General features: G+C 47.9%; 1 protein-coding gene across 3 annotated transcripts in view; it reads right to left on the bottom strand.

Annotated features, from left to right (window-relative positions):
- The window catches only part of PPARA (peroxisome proliferator activated receptor alpha), a 95,160-nt gene that overhangs the window by 19,106 nt on the left and 60,687 nt on the right, over positions 1-15,367 (bottom strand). For all 3 annotated transcript variants that reach the window (XM_021668672.2, XM_064368226.1, XM_064368227.1), the window contains 3 exons: positions 10,015-10,175; positions 6,674-6,812; positions 5,430-5,632 (listed from right to left, as the gene is read on the bottom strand). In XM_021668672.2, coding sequence (XP_021524347.1) covers positions 5,430-5,632; positions 6,674-6,812; positions 10,015-10,175 — 503 coding nt within the window. The remainder of the gene's footprint in view (positions 1-5,429; positions 5,633-6,673; positions 6,813-10,014; positions 10,176-15,367) is intronic.

Here is a 15,367-nt window from a genome sequence, read left to right as displayed (position 1 = left end):
TGTGAGTGTGGGTGCATGTATGAGTGTGAGTGCATGTGTGAGTGTGGGTGCATATGTGAACATGCATGTGTGTATGTGCATTTGCGCATGAGCATGCATGTTGGGGCTGAGCTCTCGGCTGCAGGGGAACAAGGATACAGACATTACATGGAAGGCCCTGACTCTGTCCGAGCTCCTCAGGCTCGTTTTCTGTTGCTTCCTCCAAAGTTTTCTCATGACATTCTCAACCCGACAGGTCAGCATTTTATCTTTTAGACACTGTGGAAAAATCACCCATTTTCATTGCCTCCCTCAGCCCCCTAGTTCTGCTTCCATCCCGATCACCCTTAAATCAAGGGACGGTGAGTTCCCCAGAGGCGCCCTGCCCCATCACCAAGATCCCTGACCATTTTCTGGCCCATGGTTCTGAAATCTCAGGTGCTCAAACAGTTCCAGTGACCAGACGGACACAGACATTCTCCATCCACCCCTTATTCCATCCCTCAGCTAAACCCACCTTTCCTCAAGCAACGGCTTCTAGCGGCTCCATGCAGCGGCCTCCCCCTGCCTTCGCAGCCTCCTCTGTGCACCCTGGCCAGTTCCAGCCCCCATTTGAGCCTCCTGGCCGATTCCAGGCCCCCACAATGCCCTCACCAGTTTCAGGCCCCCCAGCATTCTAGCCAGTTCCAGCTCAGCCATAGGGCTTTGTGTCATCTGATCTGAAGGCCGTGAGTTGGTCTTCACAGAAGAAAGGCATTGGCTACCACAAAGATCAGTTGAGTCCCCTACTTCTAGCAAACCAGAGGGCTGCTTTAAAATTAAAATCCATCCCTCCCCTGTGCTTCCCCATCAAGGCTTTGGACATTTCAGGGTTGTTTTCACCCCAGTGTCCCCTGCAGGCAGGAGGCCAGCCTGCCTTCCCCAGCACGCAGCCCACGTTCATTACGGTTCATGTGAATCCATCAGTTTTCTGGCCTGGACAGTTCACTGTGCTGCCTCTTATCCCCAAACAGAAATGAAGTCAGCCACTGGCCCTGAGGTCAGCGTGCCTTCCTGAGGCTCTGCAGGGTGTGGCTGGAACCGGATGAAACGGGACTGGGTGTGGGCCGCTGGGCAGAGATCAAGGTAAGCGTTTCTGGGCCAATGCTTGATCTCCCTGACAGATTTCTTGCCCACAGATGGGGCTGCTTTCTCAGTTGTGTAAGGGACACAGGCTATGGTCATCCAGTACCCAGCATGGCCGCAAAACCAGAGCTCTGCAAGAGATTCAGGCAGTGTGGCCTGATGGTGGGTGTCCTGCCAATGGAGCTTTCCCGGGCGAAGCAGAGAGGGTGTCCTGCACTGGAAGAAGCCAGCTCTGGAAAGCCTGTCAGCAGGCTAGGCAGGAAGGAGGGGGCCGGGCCTCCCATGTCCCGCGTGCAGTGCAGACAAGGACATGGGGTGGGGCACAACCCTGGCTTGGAGGAAACAGTGTGAGCAAACACAAACAGTGACATGACGGTTGCAGGTTGCCTTGAAAACTGGTGCCTGTGGTGCTCTGGCTTGGGGGTGTGTGGGTAGAAGCGGGCACCTCTCGGAAGAGTGCACTGAATTCTCTTTTTCTACAGAAAACCGAATTGTGAACCCCAATCCTAGACTATTCATCTATCTTTCCTTCCTTCCTTCCCTCCCTCCCTCCTTCTCTCCTGCCCTCCCTTCCTTCGTTTCCTTCCTTCCTTCCCTTTCCTTCCTTCCTTCCTTTCCTTCTCTTCCTTTCCTTCTCTCTTTCTCTCTCTCTTTTTGACAGAGTCTTGCTCTGTCACCCAGATTGGAGTGCAGTGTTGTAATCTCAGCTCACTGCAACCTCCTCCTCCCAGGTTCAAGCAACTCTCATGTCTCAGCCCCCCGAGTAGCTGGGATTACAGGAACCTGCCACTACATCTGGCTAAGTTTTGTATTTTTAGTAGAGACAGGGTTTCACCATATTGGTCAGGCTGGTCTCCAACTCCTGGCCTCAGGTGATCCACCTGCCTCCAAAGTGCTAGGATTACAGGCTTGAGCCACTGCAGCTGGCCTATTATTTATTTATTTACGGCCAAAATACAAACAGATTCCTGCCTGCGAGTCACTGTGTGTGATCCTCAGCTGAGGGCGATGGGGCTCCTGGAGCTTGGAGGTCTCCAAGGGGAGGTGCGGGAGGACTCCAGGAGTCCCATTTCCACCCAATGGGGGGCGGGAGGCAGGTTGTTAGGAAGAAAGACATCTTAACCCTGCTTTGAATTTTTTTTTTAGAGAGTCTCGCTCTGTTGCCCAGGCTGGAGTAAAGTGGTGCAATCATGACTCACTGCAGCCTTGAACTCCTGGCCTCAAGCCATCCTCCTGCCTCAACTTCCTGAATCGCGGGGACTACAGGCATATGCCACCATGCCTGGCTAATGTTTCTACTTTTTGTAGAGACGGGGTCTTGCCATGTTGCCCAGGCTGGTCTTGAGCTCCTGGGCTCAAGCCATCCTCCCACCTCAGCTTCCCAAGTAGCTGGGACCACAGGCACATGCCACCATGCTCAGCTAGTTTTAAAAAAATCATTTTTTGTGGAGACAAGGTCTCCTTGTGTGGCCTGGTCTTGAACTCCTGGATTGCCTCAAGTGATCCTCCTGCCTCAGCCCCCCAAAGTGCTGGGATTACAGTGTGAGCCACTGTGCCCAGCCTGCTTTCAATTCTTAAATCAAGGGAGAAATACAAGCTGTCAAACAAAAGTTTCAGTCATCCCAATTTGAGGCTTACTAATCATCTCTAGGATAGAGACTGAAAGCTAAAAGTTGCATTTTCTTTTGCTCGTGATCCAGGAAGGGTCTAACTGGGACAGACCTCTGGGGCTGCCTAGCGTGGGTGTCTGCTGGAACCTTCTAAAATGTCTCGGCCTATTTAATTGGAGAATTCACTGAAGAATTAAAAGACTCAGTAAAAAAAGAGGTTTGGTTTGTTCATGAAAGTAAGTAGCTTGTGAAATGCTTTATTTTCCTATGACTAAAATTCCACCTTGTAATTCCCAATAAGGATTGCTTCAAGCTATTCATTAGTACAAATTAAACCTGTTACACCATGCTCATGGGAAAATGGCAAACTATCTTCATTCACCAACTGAGGGCTGGCTGCTCTTGAAGGGAGCTCTGAGATTGTTCTGTAATGGAGACAAAGGCTTATTTCACTGTTGGGGAAGGGGCAGAAGGACTTAGGCCAGACAGGCGGGGGCTTGGAGGTCGAGCCATGAGGGGCAACTTAGTTGCCTCTGAAAAGGTCCAGAGCTATCTTAAAAGACAAAGTTTCTGTAACAAGTGGTTCTTTCTTTCTTTCTTTCTTTTTTTTTTTTTTTTTTTTGAGATAGAACCTCGCTCTTTCACCTAGGCTGGAGCACAATGGTGCAATCTCAGCTCACTGCAACTTCCGCCTCCTGGGTTCAATCAATTCTCCTGCTTCAACCTCCCAAGTAGCTGGGATTACAGGTGCCTGCCACCATGCCCGGCTAATTTTTGTATTTTTAGTAGAGATGGGGTTTCATTGATTGGCCAGGCTGGTCTTAAACTCCTGACCTCATGATCTGCCTGCCTCAGCCTCCCAAAGTGCTAGGATTACAGGATTACAAGTGTGAGCCACTGTGTCAGGTCCCCATCCTTTTTTTTTTTTTTTTTTGAGACAGATTCTCACTCTGTTGCCCACGCTGGAGTGCAGTGGTGCAATCTCAGTTCACTGCAGCCTCTGCCTCCCAGGTTCAAGCGATTCTCCTGCCTCAGCCTCCCAAGTAGCTGGGATTACAGGCGCCCACCACCACACCCAGCTAATTTTTTGTATTTTTAGTAGAGATGGGGTTTCACCATGTTGGCCAGGGTGGTCTCGAACTCCTGACCTCAAGTGATCCATCCACCTTGGCCTTCCAAAGTGCTGGGATTACAGGTGTGAGCCATCATGCCCAGCCACAAGTGGCCCTTTCTAAGCCCTGAGATGTCACTGCCTTTTCATTGAAGGTAGAAAAAGAATGTAAGCATGTTTGTCTGAGAAGGAGGGAGTAGCTTTAGGAAAAAGGATCAAGAGCGCATTCTGAGTGGGAAGTGATGGTTTCATCTGCTGGCCTTATGATATGGTTCGGCTCTGTGTCCACACCCAAATCTCATGGTGAACTGTAATCCCCAGTGCTGGAGGTGGGGCCTAGAGGGAAGGATTGGCTCATGCGGGTGAGCCTTCATGAATGGTTAAGCACCATCCTCTTGCTGCCATTCTAGTGACAGTTCTCACAAGATCAGGTCGGTTCAAAGTGTGCGGCACTGCCCATCTCGTTTCTGCTCCCACCATTTAAGACACCTGCTCACCCTTGGCCTTCTGTTACGAGTCAAAGCTCCATGAGGCCTCCCCAGAAGCAGAAGCTTCCTGTACAGCCTGTGGGCCGTGAGCCAATTAAACCTCTTTTTTTGTAAGTTACCCAGTCTCAGGTGTTTCTTTATAGCTGTGTGAGAACAGAGTAATATCCCTTAAAATAGGAATTCATTTTATTTTATTTTATTTGAGATAGGGTCTTGATCTGTCACCCGGGCTGGAGTGCAGTGGCATGATCTCAGCTCACTGCAACCTCTGCCTCCTGGGTTGAAGCAATCCTCATGCCCTAGCCACCCAAGTACCTGGGATTACAGGTGTGTGCCACCATGCTGGCTAACTTTTGTATTTTTAGTAGAGATAGGGTTTCTCCATGTTGGCCAGGCTGGTCTCAAACTTCTGGACTTAAGCGATCTGCCCACCTTGGCTTCCCCAGAGTGCTAGGATTACAGGCGTGAGTCACCTTGCCTGGCCGGATTTTTTTTTTTTTTTTTTTTTAATGCACTTAATGCTGGGTGCCATGGCTCATGCCTGTAATCCCTGTGCTTTGGGAGGCTGAGGTGGGAAGATCATTTGAGTACAGGAGTTTGAGACCAGCCTGGGAAACACTGATATCTCATCTCTACCGACCAACCAACAAACAAAATAGCCAGGTGTGGTGGTGCACACCTGTAGTCCCAGCTCCTCGGGAGGCTGAGGCAGGAAGATTGCTCGAGTTGGAGTTCAAGGTTGCAGTGAGCTATGATTGCACCACTGCATTCCAGCCTGGGTGACAGAGCAAGACCCTCTCTCCATTTAAGAAAAAATGCATTTAAGAAATCACCTTAGTACTTGGTAAGCTATTAAGTGGTTTGTTTTAAGTGTGTTAATTACATAGCCAGGATAATAACTCGGTTGCTAAGAGCTTTGAGGTGGCTCCAAGCAAGAAGATAGGCGTTGTTAAGCTACAGCTTAGAGTCTCAGAATGAACTATTTCCATCTTCGCTGTCCTTTGCTTAACTGTGGGATAATATCATTTTCTCAACATTCAACACACGTCCTTAATCGTCCTCTACGACCCTGGTTCCACGTTGCCAACAGAACACAGAGCAGCCGCAAACACCTACTGGGTTGTTACTGGCCTTTCCTGCCAGGATGAGCCGGGCTTTGACCTTGTTCATGTTGAAGTTCTTCAAGTAGGCTTCGTAGATTCTCTTGGCCAGACATTTGAGATCTCCGGTTTCAGAATCTTCTATGTCATGATCGCAGGTAAGAATTTCTGCCTTCAGTTTTGCTTTTTCAGATCTTGGCATTCGTCCAAAACGAATCGCTAGGGTTTGGAGGGGGAAATATGGGCGTGAGCAGTGAGGTCATAACTGCGCTGACAGGGCTGGGTGAGGGGCTCCCCCAGGACTTAAACCAGGAATGAAAACTCACAGGCAGTTCAAACCCATCCTTGATTACTATTCAGCTTTCTACTATGGAGAGATGAAAAACTCAAACTCCATATACCGTAGGCTTTTAAACATGTGCAGGCTGAAGGTGACACCATCGTTCATCTCATTAGTAGGGTGCATGCCACCATCAGAGGCATCATCAACTTTTGAGTTGAGGTGAATGGGGCTTCAGGATGAGTTTATATAATAACTGCTTCTTTTTCCAGAAGGTAGACATGCAACTCTCATGAACGACTTACTTTACAGTTGCATCCATGTCACAATTAGCGTGTTCTGAAACTACGATTGACTGGCTAGAAGGAAATGCATACTGTGGTGGGTGTTTGAGGTGGCAGCCCCTTCCTGCGGATGAGGTGAACATTCTGTCATTTTGGTCACTTCCAGTTGGTTTTTCTATTCTGCATCAAAGTCTTACCATTTGAAGTTTCTAACAGTGAGTCCAATGCACCACTGAATCTCAGCTATTTGAGACTTTCTTTTTTCTTTGAGACAGAGTCTCACTCTGTTGCCCAGGTTGGAATGCAGTGGCACAATCTCAGCTCACTGCAACTTCCCGGGTACAAGCTATTCTCCTGTCTCAGCCTCCCAAGTAGCTGGGATTACAGGTGTGCACCACCACGCACAGCTAAATTTTGTATTCTTAGTTGAGATGGGGTTTTTGTCATGTTGGCCAGGCTGGTCTCAAACTCCTGATCTCAAGTAACCCCGCCTGCCTCTGCCTCCCAGACTGCTGGGATTACAGGCGTGAGCCACCGTGCCTGGGAGACTTTTATTTTCTTAGGCCACTCTGATTACAAAATGACTTGGGTGTGAAATGTTGAAGCACATTCATTCATAGCTTGGTCTGTTCCCTTTGAACAAGGAAGGGGAACCGAGGAACGGATTGGGAAAATGTGCGGGGCCAGCTTACCTACCGTTGTGTGACATCCCAACGGAAAGGCACTTGTGAAAGCGACAATACTGGCACTTGTTTCTGTTCTTTTTCTGGATCTTGCAGTTACGGGCACACTTGTCATACACCAGCTTGAGTCGAATCGTTCGCCGAAAGAAGCCCTGCGAGGGGAATACACAGATTTAAAGACACAGGCCCCTGAGAAACCAGCGCCCTTGCCTGACTCACCTTTTTTGCTGTTCATTTATTGTTTCTTTTTAAATGAATGAAATTTAGAGAAATAGTTCTTCTAGGCAAGGCATGGTGGTCATGCCTGTAATCCCAGCACTTTGGGAGGCTGAGGTGTGTAGATCACCAGAGATCAGGAGCCCGAGACAAGCCTGGGCAACATGGTGAAACCCCATCTCTACTAAAAATACAAAAATTAGCCAGGCGTGGTGGCACAGATCTGTAATCCCAGCTCCTCTGGAGGCTGTGGCACAAGAATTGCTTGAACCTTGAAGGTGGAGGTTGCTGTGAGCTGAGATTGCGCCACTGCACTCCAGCCCCGGCAATAGAGCGAGACTCTGTCTCGAAAAAAAAAAAAAAAAGATAAAGAGTTCTAAAAAGTCTGAAATGATTGCGACAAATATAGAATTTTAAATGTCATTACATTTAATGTGAAAAACAATAAAATGAGGCACCATTCAAAGTCACTTCAAAATGACCTCATCTGACTTGGGCAAATACAATTATAGTTTTCCAAAGAGTTACTCAGCTTTGTTACAATGTATATAAATGTAACTATCCCCAGGTTATGACATTTCCGTATTTGTGACTAAAGACTTTCTAAGAATTTTTGTAAGAGTATATTAACTCCCTCAAAGACAAACAGTACAATAAAAGGAAGCCAGCTGTTTGTAAACAATTTCCTTGCTTTGTAATAGTGTCTTAAACTCTACCCAGCAAGAAACAATATTACTAGATAGTCCATAAAAATAAAACTAAATGAGTAATTAATCACCACCCTGAGGAAAAGGCTACTTTACAAAGAGGTTTCTTTTTTCTTTCTTTCTTTCTTTTTTTTTTTAGACAGAGTCTCGCATTGTTAGCCCAGGCTGGAGTGCAGTGGCATAATCTCGGCTCACTGCAAACTCCGCCTCCCAGGTTCAAGCAATTCTCCTGCCTCAGCCTCCTGAGTAGCTGGGATTACAGGTGCCTGACACCACGCCTGGCTAATATTTTGTATTTTTAGTAGAGACAGGGTTTCACTATGTTGGCCAGGCTGGTCTCGAATGCCTGACCTCATGATCCACTAGCCTCAGCCTCCCAAAGTTCTGGGATTACAGGCGTGAGCTGCCGCACCAGGCTACAAGGAGCTTTTTCAAAGGAACGTGGTCGCAAAACTTGTGAAGGAGTTCGTTTTTGCTTCGGGTTCTTTTTTCTCTGCTTTTAAGTCATTCTTCTATATTTTTGCCGCAGTGGGTCTGCTTGGCCCATGGGAAAGGGACAGCAGTGTGCTGGGGAATGTGAGAGGCAGGCTGATGTCTCCATAATGTCCTTACCTAGGCTTAGCACAGTGGGGAGGCTAAGGAACGCATGGGGTTAGAATGGGAAGGGTGGGGAGAGAAGGTTCTAGATGGCAGAATGCCACGATGTCCTGGCCATGAGGTTCTGTCTGTAGTCCAGGCCTCCCAGGCCAGGCCTGGCTTGGGGCAGAATGCTGGTGTTCCAAGATCATAGATTGTGCCAGAAAGCCAGTGGCATTTTCCGAATTAGTGAACATCTGCAGCATGTGCCGTGAGAAGGGATTTCTTATTCAAAGCAAATATTCAGATGATGATTTCCTGCATGTCATGTACATAAGGCGCCAGATTTGAGAGCACGTCTTTGTAATCCTAAAGAAACACTGCTGCAGGGGCTCTCCTCATCACCACGCTAGCAAACACGGAAGGACCACCAGTCCACTGGCAGCATGCAAGACAACAGGGCCGCCTTCATGCACTCCTGGCCTGGGTCACATCTGTTTAGGGCAGGCTGAACTAGCATGAAGATACACAGGGGGTTCCTGTGACTAGAATAGGGAGGAGAAGTCCTTGATATGCAGGAAGGAACAGCCGGGGGGCAGGAGGAGCCAGTCTCTGGTTCTAGTCCCCACTGCTGGGCACTGTGGGACCCTGAGAAAGTTACTCTGTGTCTCTGATGGCCAATTCCTCCGGCAGGAGCATGAGAACACCCACCCCCTGGCCTTCAGGAAGGGTCTAGAGATCAATGGTAAAGGCTCTCTGTCTTGTATTCAAATGAAGCAATCATTCTTAATGTGGCTTGTTTTCTTTTTTCTGAGACAGAGTTTCATTCTTGTTGCCCTGGCTGGAGTGCAATGGCGTGAAATCGGCTCACTGCAACCTCCGCCTCCCAGGTTCAAGTGATTCTCCTGTCTTAGCCTCCCAAGTAGCTGAGATTACAGGCACCTGCCACCACATCCTGTTAATTTTTATACTTTTACTAGAGACAGGGTTTTGCCATGTTGGTCAGGCTGGTCTTGAACTTCTGACCTCAGGTGATCTGCCTGCCTCAGCCTCCCAAAGTTCTGGGATTACAGGTGTGAGCCACTGTGCCTGGCCCAATGTGGTTTATTTTATTTTAAAGAACACACTTCTGTAAGTATTTACAAAGCACAGAAGAACCATTTGTCCTAGACTCTCTAAAGCAGTGGTCTCCAACCTTTTTGGCACCAGGGACTGGTTTCACGGAAGACGCTTTTTCCACAGATGGGGGGTAAGGGAGGGATGGTTTTGGGATAAAACTGTTCCACTTCAGATCATCAGGCATTACATTCTCATAAGGGGCCTACAAGCTAGATCCCTCAAATCCGCAGTTCACAATAGGGTTCATCCTCTCAGGGGTTCTGTGTTCTAAAGACAGAGGCTAATCTATCACTGGGGTCAGTTTCTTTCTTTCTTTTTTCTTTTTCTTTTTTGAGACAAAGTCTCACTCTTGTTACCCAGGCTGGACTGCAGTGGCATGAGCTCAGCTCACTGCAACTTCTGCCTCCTGGGTTCAAGCGACTCTCCTGCCCTGGCCTTCTGAGCAGCTGGGATTACAGGTGCCTACTACCACACCTGGCTAATTTCTTTTGGTATTTTTAGATGGGGTTTCACCATGTTGGCCAGGCTGGTCTCAAACTCCTGATCTCAGGTGATCTAACTGCCTTGGCCTCCCAAAGTGCTGGAACTACAGGCGTGAGCCATGGTGTCTGGCCTGAGGTCAGTTTCTTATCTGGGACTTTCTGAGATCACTCAGTAATGACTGCCATTTGCTATAAAAGTAACCACAAGTGTTTGATGGTGGCAGCCATTGGGCCGTGTTCCAGGTCCCCTCTACCTTGCAGCCCTCACAGGCGTGGACTCCGTAATGGTAGCCCGAGGCTTTGTCCCCGCAGATTCTACATTCGATGTTCAGTGCTCCACCGGGAGACTCGTCCGCACTGCCGGGGACCACAGGACAAGTCACCGAGGAGGGGCTTGAAGCTGGTGAAAGTGTGTCTGGGGAAAAAAAGGAGAGACAGATGAATAGTACAGGCATCACTCTCCTGTGTCTGAACAGGGTCTATGAGGATGTAATTTCGCATATGAGGCCTCTAGTGCTGAGGCATAAGCCAGTTGGCAGGACACCCATGCAGGGCTGGGCCTGCGTTTATGCACAATAAGTGTCCATCAACCATACTTACTGCAATTTGGCAAAACTCAAACAGTCTCTTCTTGGGTACAAGTGTCACACCAGGGCTCTTTGGCTAGACTGTGTGGTTAAGACCAAAGGTGACCACAAGGATGCATGCTGAGTTATTGGGACTGGCTGCCTCTAGGTCACAACTGCCATTGTGCTGTGCTTCCAAAGCCAGCATGCTCTCTCTCTCACTGCTGCTAAGCTGACCCCAAGCTTGGACCAGCGCGCCTCTGATCACACATCTCCGGACCCACGCGCCTCTGATCACACATCTCCAGACCCGCAAGCTTCTGATCACATATCTCTCGACCCGCGCGCCTCTGATCACACATCTCCCGACCCGCGCGCCTCTGATCACACATCTCCGGACCCGCGCGCCTCTGATCACACATCTCCCGACCCACGCGGCGCCTCTGATCATACATCTCCCGATCCGCACGCCTCTGATCTCACATCTCCGGACTCGCATCTCCCATCTGCACATCTCCGATCTGCACATCTCCTATGCACACATCTTCAGATTGAAACATCTTTAGACCCGCACACCTCTGGACCCACAAATCCCCTGACCGCGCATCTCTGATCTGCACATCTGTGCTCTGCGCATCACCAGACCCGCACACCTCTGGACCCCTGCATCTCTGGACCCGCACATCTCCAAGCCGCACATCTCTGGACCCCGCGTCTCTGAACCTGCGCTTCGCCAATCTGCACATCTCCACTCTGCACATCACCAGATCTGAACATCTCTGGATCCCCGCATCTCTGGACATGTGCATCTCTGATTCGCCTAGCTCCTGATCTGCACATGTCCTGATCTGCGCTTCTCTGGATCTGCGCTTCTCCAATCCACACATCTGATCTGCACATCTCCAGACTCGAGCACCTCTGGACCGTCACATCTCTGATCTGCCTATCTCCAGACCCTCACATCTTTGATCCGCACATCTTGGGACCCCCACATCTCCTGACCTGCACATCTCTGGCCCCCCACATCTCCAATCTGCAACTCTGGGCTCCCGCACATCTCCAGACCGCACATCTCAGGAACCACACTTAACCGGACCCGCACATCTCCTGATCCCTACATGTCTGGACCTGCGCATTGCCATCTCCCCCATACCTCACCCTGCAGGACTCCCCTTGCCCGCGCATGACACTGTGCTACACAGAACTCATTTTGTTTGCTTCCTTCCTTCCTTCCAGTTCTTCCACAATTGTTAACCCAATACATGCACCAGAATACAGTATAAAAATCCATGTGGGCAACACCAAATGCATAATCCACGAAAGGGAAAATATAAGTTGGAATTTATGAGAGCTAATAAAAGCTTCTGCTCTGCAAAAGACATTGCTGAGGAAATTAAAGACAAGCCACAGACTGGGAGAAAATATGTTCAACACACATGCGGTAATATACAAAGAGGTCTCAAAACAACAATAAGAAAACTAACAACTCAATTGAAGAACGGGCAAAAGATCTGAACAGGCACATCAGCAAAGAAGATAAACAGATGGCAGGTAAGCATATGAAATGGTGCTCAGTATCACATGTCATTGGGGCACTGAGAATGAGAACAGCAATGCGATGTCACCACACACCTACTGGGATGATTGAAATCCACAAAACCAATGTCATCAAATCTGGTGAGGATGTGGAGCAACAGGAACCCCTATTCATTGCTGGTGGGAATGCAATGAGACGGCCACCATGGAGGACATTCTGGCAGGTCCCGACAAAGTACAGCAGTTTTACTGTATGATGGACTCACACTCCTAGGTATTTGTCCAATTGATTTGAAACTTCTGCCACACGAAACCTACACATATTTAGAGCAGCTTTATTCTTCTTTTTTTTAGACGGAGTCTTGCTCTGTCACTCAGGCTGGAGTGCAGTGATATGATCTCAGCTCACTGCAACCTTTGTCTCCTGGGTTCAAGTGATTCACCTGCCTCAGCCTCCCCAGTAGCTGGGATAACAGGCGCCCATCACCATGCCCAGCTAATTTCTGTATTTTTAGTAGAGACAGGGTTTCAGTATGTTGGCCAGGCTGGTCTCAAACTCCTGACCTCAAGTGATCTGCCCACCTTGGGCACCCAAAGTGCTGAGATTACAGGCATGAGCCACCATGCTTGACCAACTCTTTAATGCAATTATGAAAGAAGCCAGTTTGAAAAGGCAACATATTATATGATTTCAAATTCATGGCATTCTGGAAAAGGCAAAACTAGAGTGACGGTAAAAAGATCCATTTCTGGGCTGGCTGGGGTGGGAGAGGCAGGGCTGAATAGGTGAAGCATGGGGGTTTTTGATGTGGGGAAACTATTCATATGAAAATGTAACAGTGGTCTGGGAGTGGTGGCTCATGCCTGTCATCCCAGAACTTTGGGAGGCGGAGGCCGGCAGATCACTTGAGCTCAGGGGTTTGAGACCTGCCTGGGGAACATGGTGAAACCTTGTCTTTACAAAAAATACAAAAATTTGCTGGGTGTGGTGGCATGCACCTGTAATCCCAGCTACTTGGGAGGCCAAGATGGGAGGATCAGCTGCGCCCTGGGAGGCTGAGGCTGCAGTGAGCTGAGATTATACTGCCACTGTACTCCAGCCTGGGTGTCAGAGTGATACCTCCATCTAAAAAAAAGTAAAGAAAAGAAAAGGAAAGAAAGAGAAAGGAAGGAAAGAAGAAAGAAAGAAAGAGAAAGAAAGAAAGGAAAGAAAGAAAAAGAAAGAAATAAAGAAAGAAAAGAGGGAAAGAAATAAAGAAAAGAGGGAAAGAGAGGGAAAGAAAGAGGGGGCCGGGCATGGTGGCTCACACCTGTAATCCCAGCATTTTGGGAGGCTGAGTTGGGCAGATTGCTTGAGCCAGGAGTTTGAGACCAGCCTGAGCAACATGGTGAAGCCCCGTCCCTACAAAAAAATACAAAAAAATTAGCTGGGCATGGTGGTGGGCACCTGTGGTCTCAGCTACTTGGGAGGCTGAGGTAGGAGGATTACCTGGGCCCAGGAAGTTGAGGCTGCAGTGAGCCAAGATCATGCCGCTAAACTACAGCCTGAGCTTAGAGTGAGACCCTCTCTCAAATAAATAAATAAAAATATGAAGTAAAAACTGATGGAAACAGACAAATCTGCAATTATAACTGGAGATTTCAACACCCCGTCTTAACAACTGGTAGAACAAACTGACGGCAAATCAAGCATATGGAAGACTTGAATGACACGAATAACCAACTTTTTTTTTTTGAGATGGAGTTTTGCTCTTGTCATCCAGGCTGGAGTGCAATGGCGCTATCTTGGCTCACTGCAACCTCTGCCTCCTGGGTCCAAGCGATTCTCCTGCTTCAGCCTCCTGAGTAGCTGGGATTACATGTGCCTGCCACCACACCCAGCTAATTTTTTGTATTTTTAGTAGAGATGGGGTTTCACCATGTTGGCTAGGTTGGTTTTGACTCCTGACTTTAGATGATCCACCTGCCTTGGACTCCCAAAGTGCTGGGATTACAGGTGTGAGCCACCATCCTGGCAATTAATAACCAACTTAATCTAATTGATATTTACAGAATATTCCACACAGCAACTGCAGAATATGCATTCTTCTCAAGTACATATTGAACATTTACCAAGACAGGCCATATTCTGCATCATGAAATAATTCTTAATAAATTATAAAGGATTCAAGTCATGCAAAGAATATTCTCTCTTTAGACCACAATGGAACTAAATTAGAAATCAGTAACAGAAATATGTCTAGAAAAAAAATCCTCAAATATTTGGAAATCAAAAATAAACTTTAAATAACCTGTGAACTCAAGAATAAAGCAAAAGGGAAGTTAGGAAATATTTCGAATTGAAAACAAAAACACAGCGTCTCCAAAGCTGGGCACAGTGGCTCACGCCTGTAATCCCAGCACTTTGGGAGGTCAAGGCAGGCGGATCACAAGGTCAGGAGTTCAAGACCAGAGTAGCCAAGATGGTGAAAACTCTGTTTCTACTAAAAATACACAAACTAGCCAGGTGTGGTGGCGCATGCCTGTAATTCCAGCTACTCGGGAGGCTGAGGCATTCTAGGAGAATCGCTTGAACCTGGGAGGCAGAGGTTGCAGTGAGCTGAGATCACGCCACTGCACTCCAGCCTGGGTGACAGAGTGAGACTCTGTCTCAAAACAACAACAACAACGAAAAACACAGCATCTCCAAATTTGTAACATGATGTTAATGGAGTGCTTAGAAGGAAATTCTGGCACTAAATGCCCAGGTTAGAAAAGAAGAAAGGTTCAGGCTGGGTGCGGTGGCTCATGCCTGTAATCCTAGCAATTTGGGAGGCAGAGGTGGACAGATCACCTGAGGTCAGGAGTTCGAGACCAGCCTGGCCAATATGGCAAAACCCTCTCTCTACTGAAAATATAAAAATTAGCTGGGCATGGTGGCGGGTGCCAGTAATCGCAGCTACTAGGAAGGCTGCGGCTGGAGAATTGCTTGAACCTGGGAGGTTGCAGTGAGCCGAGATGGAACCACTGCACTCCAGCCTGGGTGACAGAATGAGACTCTGTCTCAAAATAAAATAAAATAAAATAAAATAAAATAAAATTCATAAGCATCTAGACAGACTGATCAGAAAAGAGGGACAAGATATAAATTATAAAAATCAGAAATGAGAGAAGTGATACCCTTATAGGTTCTGCAGATATCAGAAGGATAATAAGGGAACATTATGAACAACTTCATGTCAATAAATTCCATAATTTAGATGAAATGAATAAATTCCCTGAAAGACACAAATTACCAAAGTTAACTCAAGAAGAGAGATGTGAGCCAAATAGCCTCATATCTTGTGTGTGTGTGTGTGTGTGTGTGTGTGTGTGTCTGTGTGTGTCTGTGTGTCAGAGTTTTGCTCTTGTTGCCCAGGCTGGAGTGCAATGGCATGTTCTTGGCTCACTACAACCTCTACTTCCCAGGTTCAAGCGATGCTCCTGCCTCAGCCTCCAGTGTAGCTGGGATTACAGGTGTCCACCA

The sequence above is a fragment of the Aotus nancymaae genome, unplaced genomic scaffold (assembly GCF_030222135.1).
Source record: "Aotus nancymaae isolate 86718 unplaced genomic scaffold, 86718_ANA_hifiasm-v0.15.2.pri h1tg000076l, whole genome shotgun sequence".
In the NCBI taxonomy this organism is placed as follows: Eukaryota; Metazoa; Chordata; class Mammalia; order Primates; family Aotidae; genus Aotus; species Aotus nancymaae.
The sequence above is the reverse complement of the archived record's forward strand: the minus strand, read 5'-3'. Positions and strand labels throughout refer to the sequence as shown.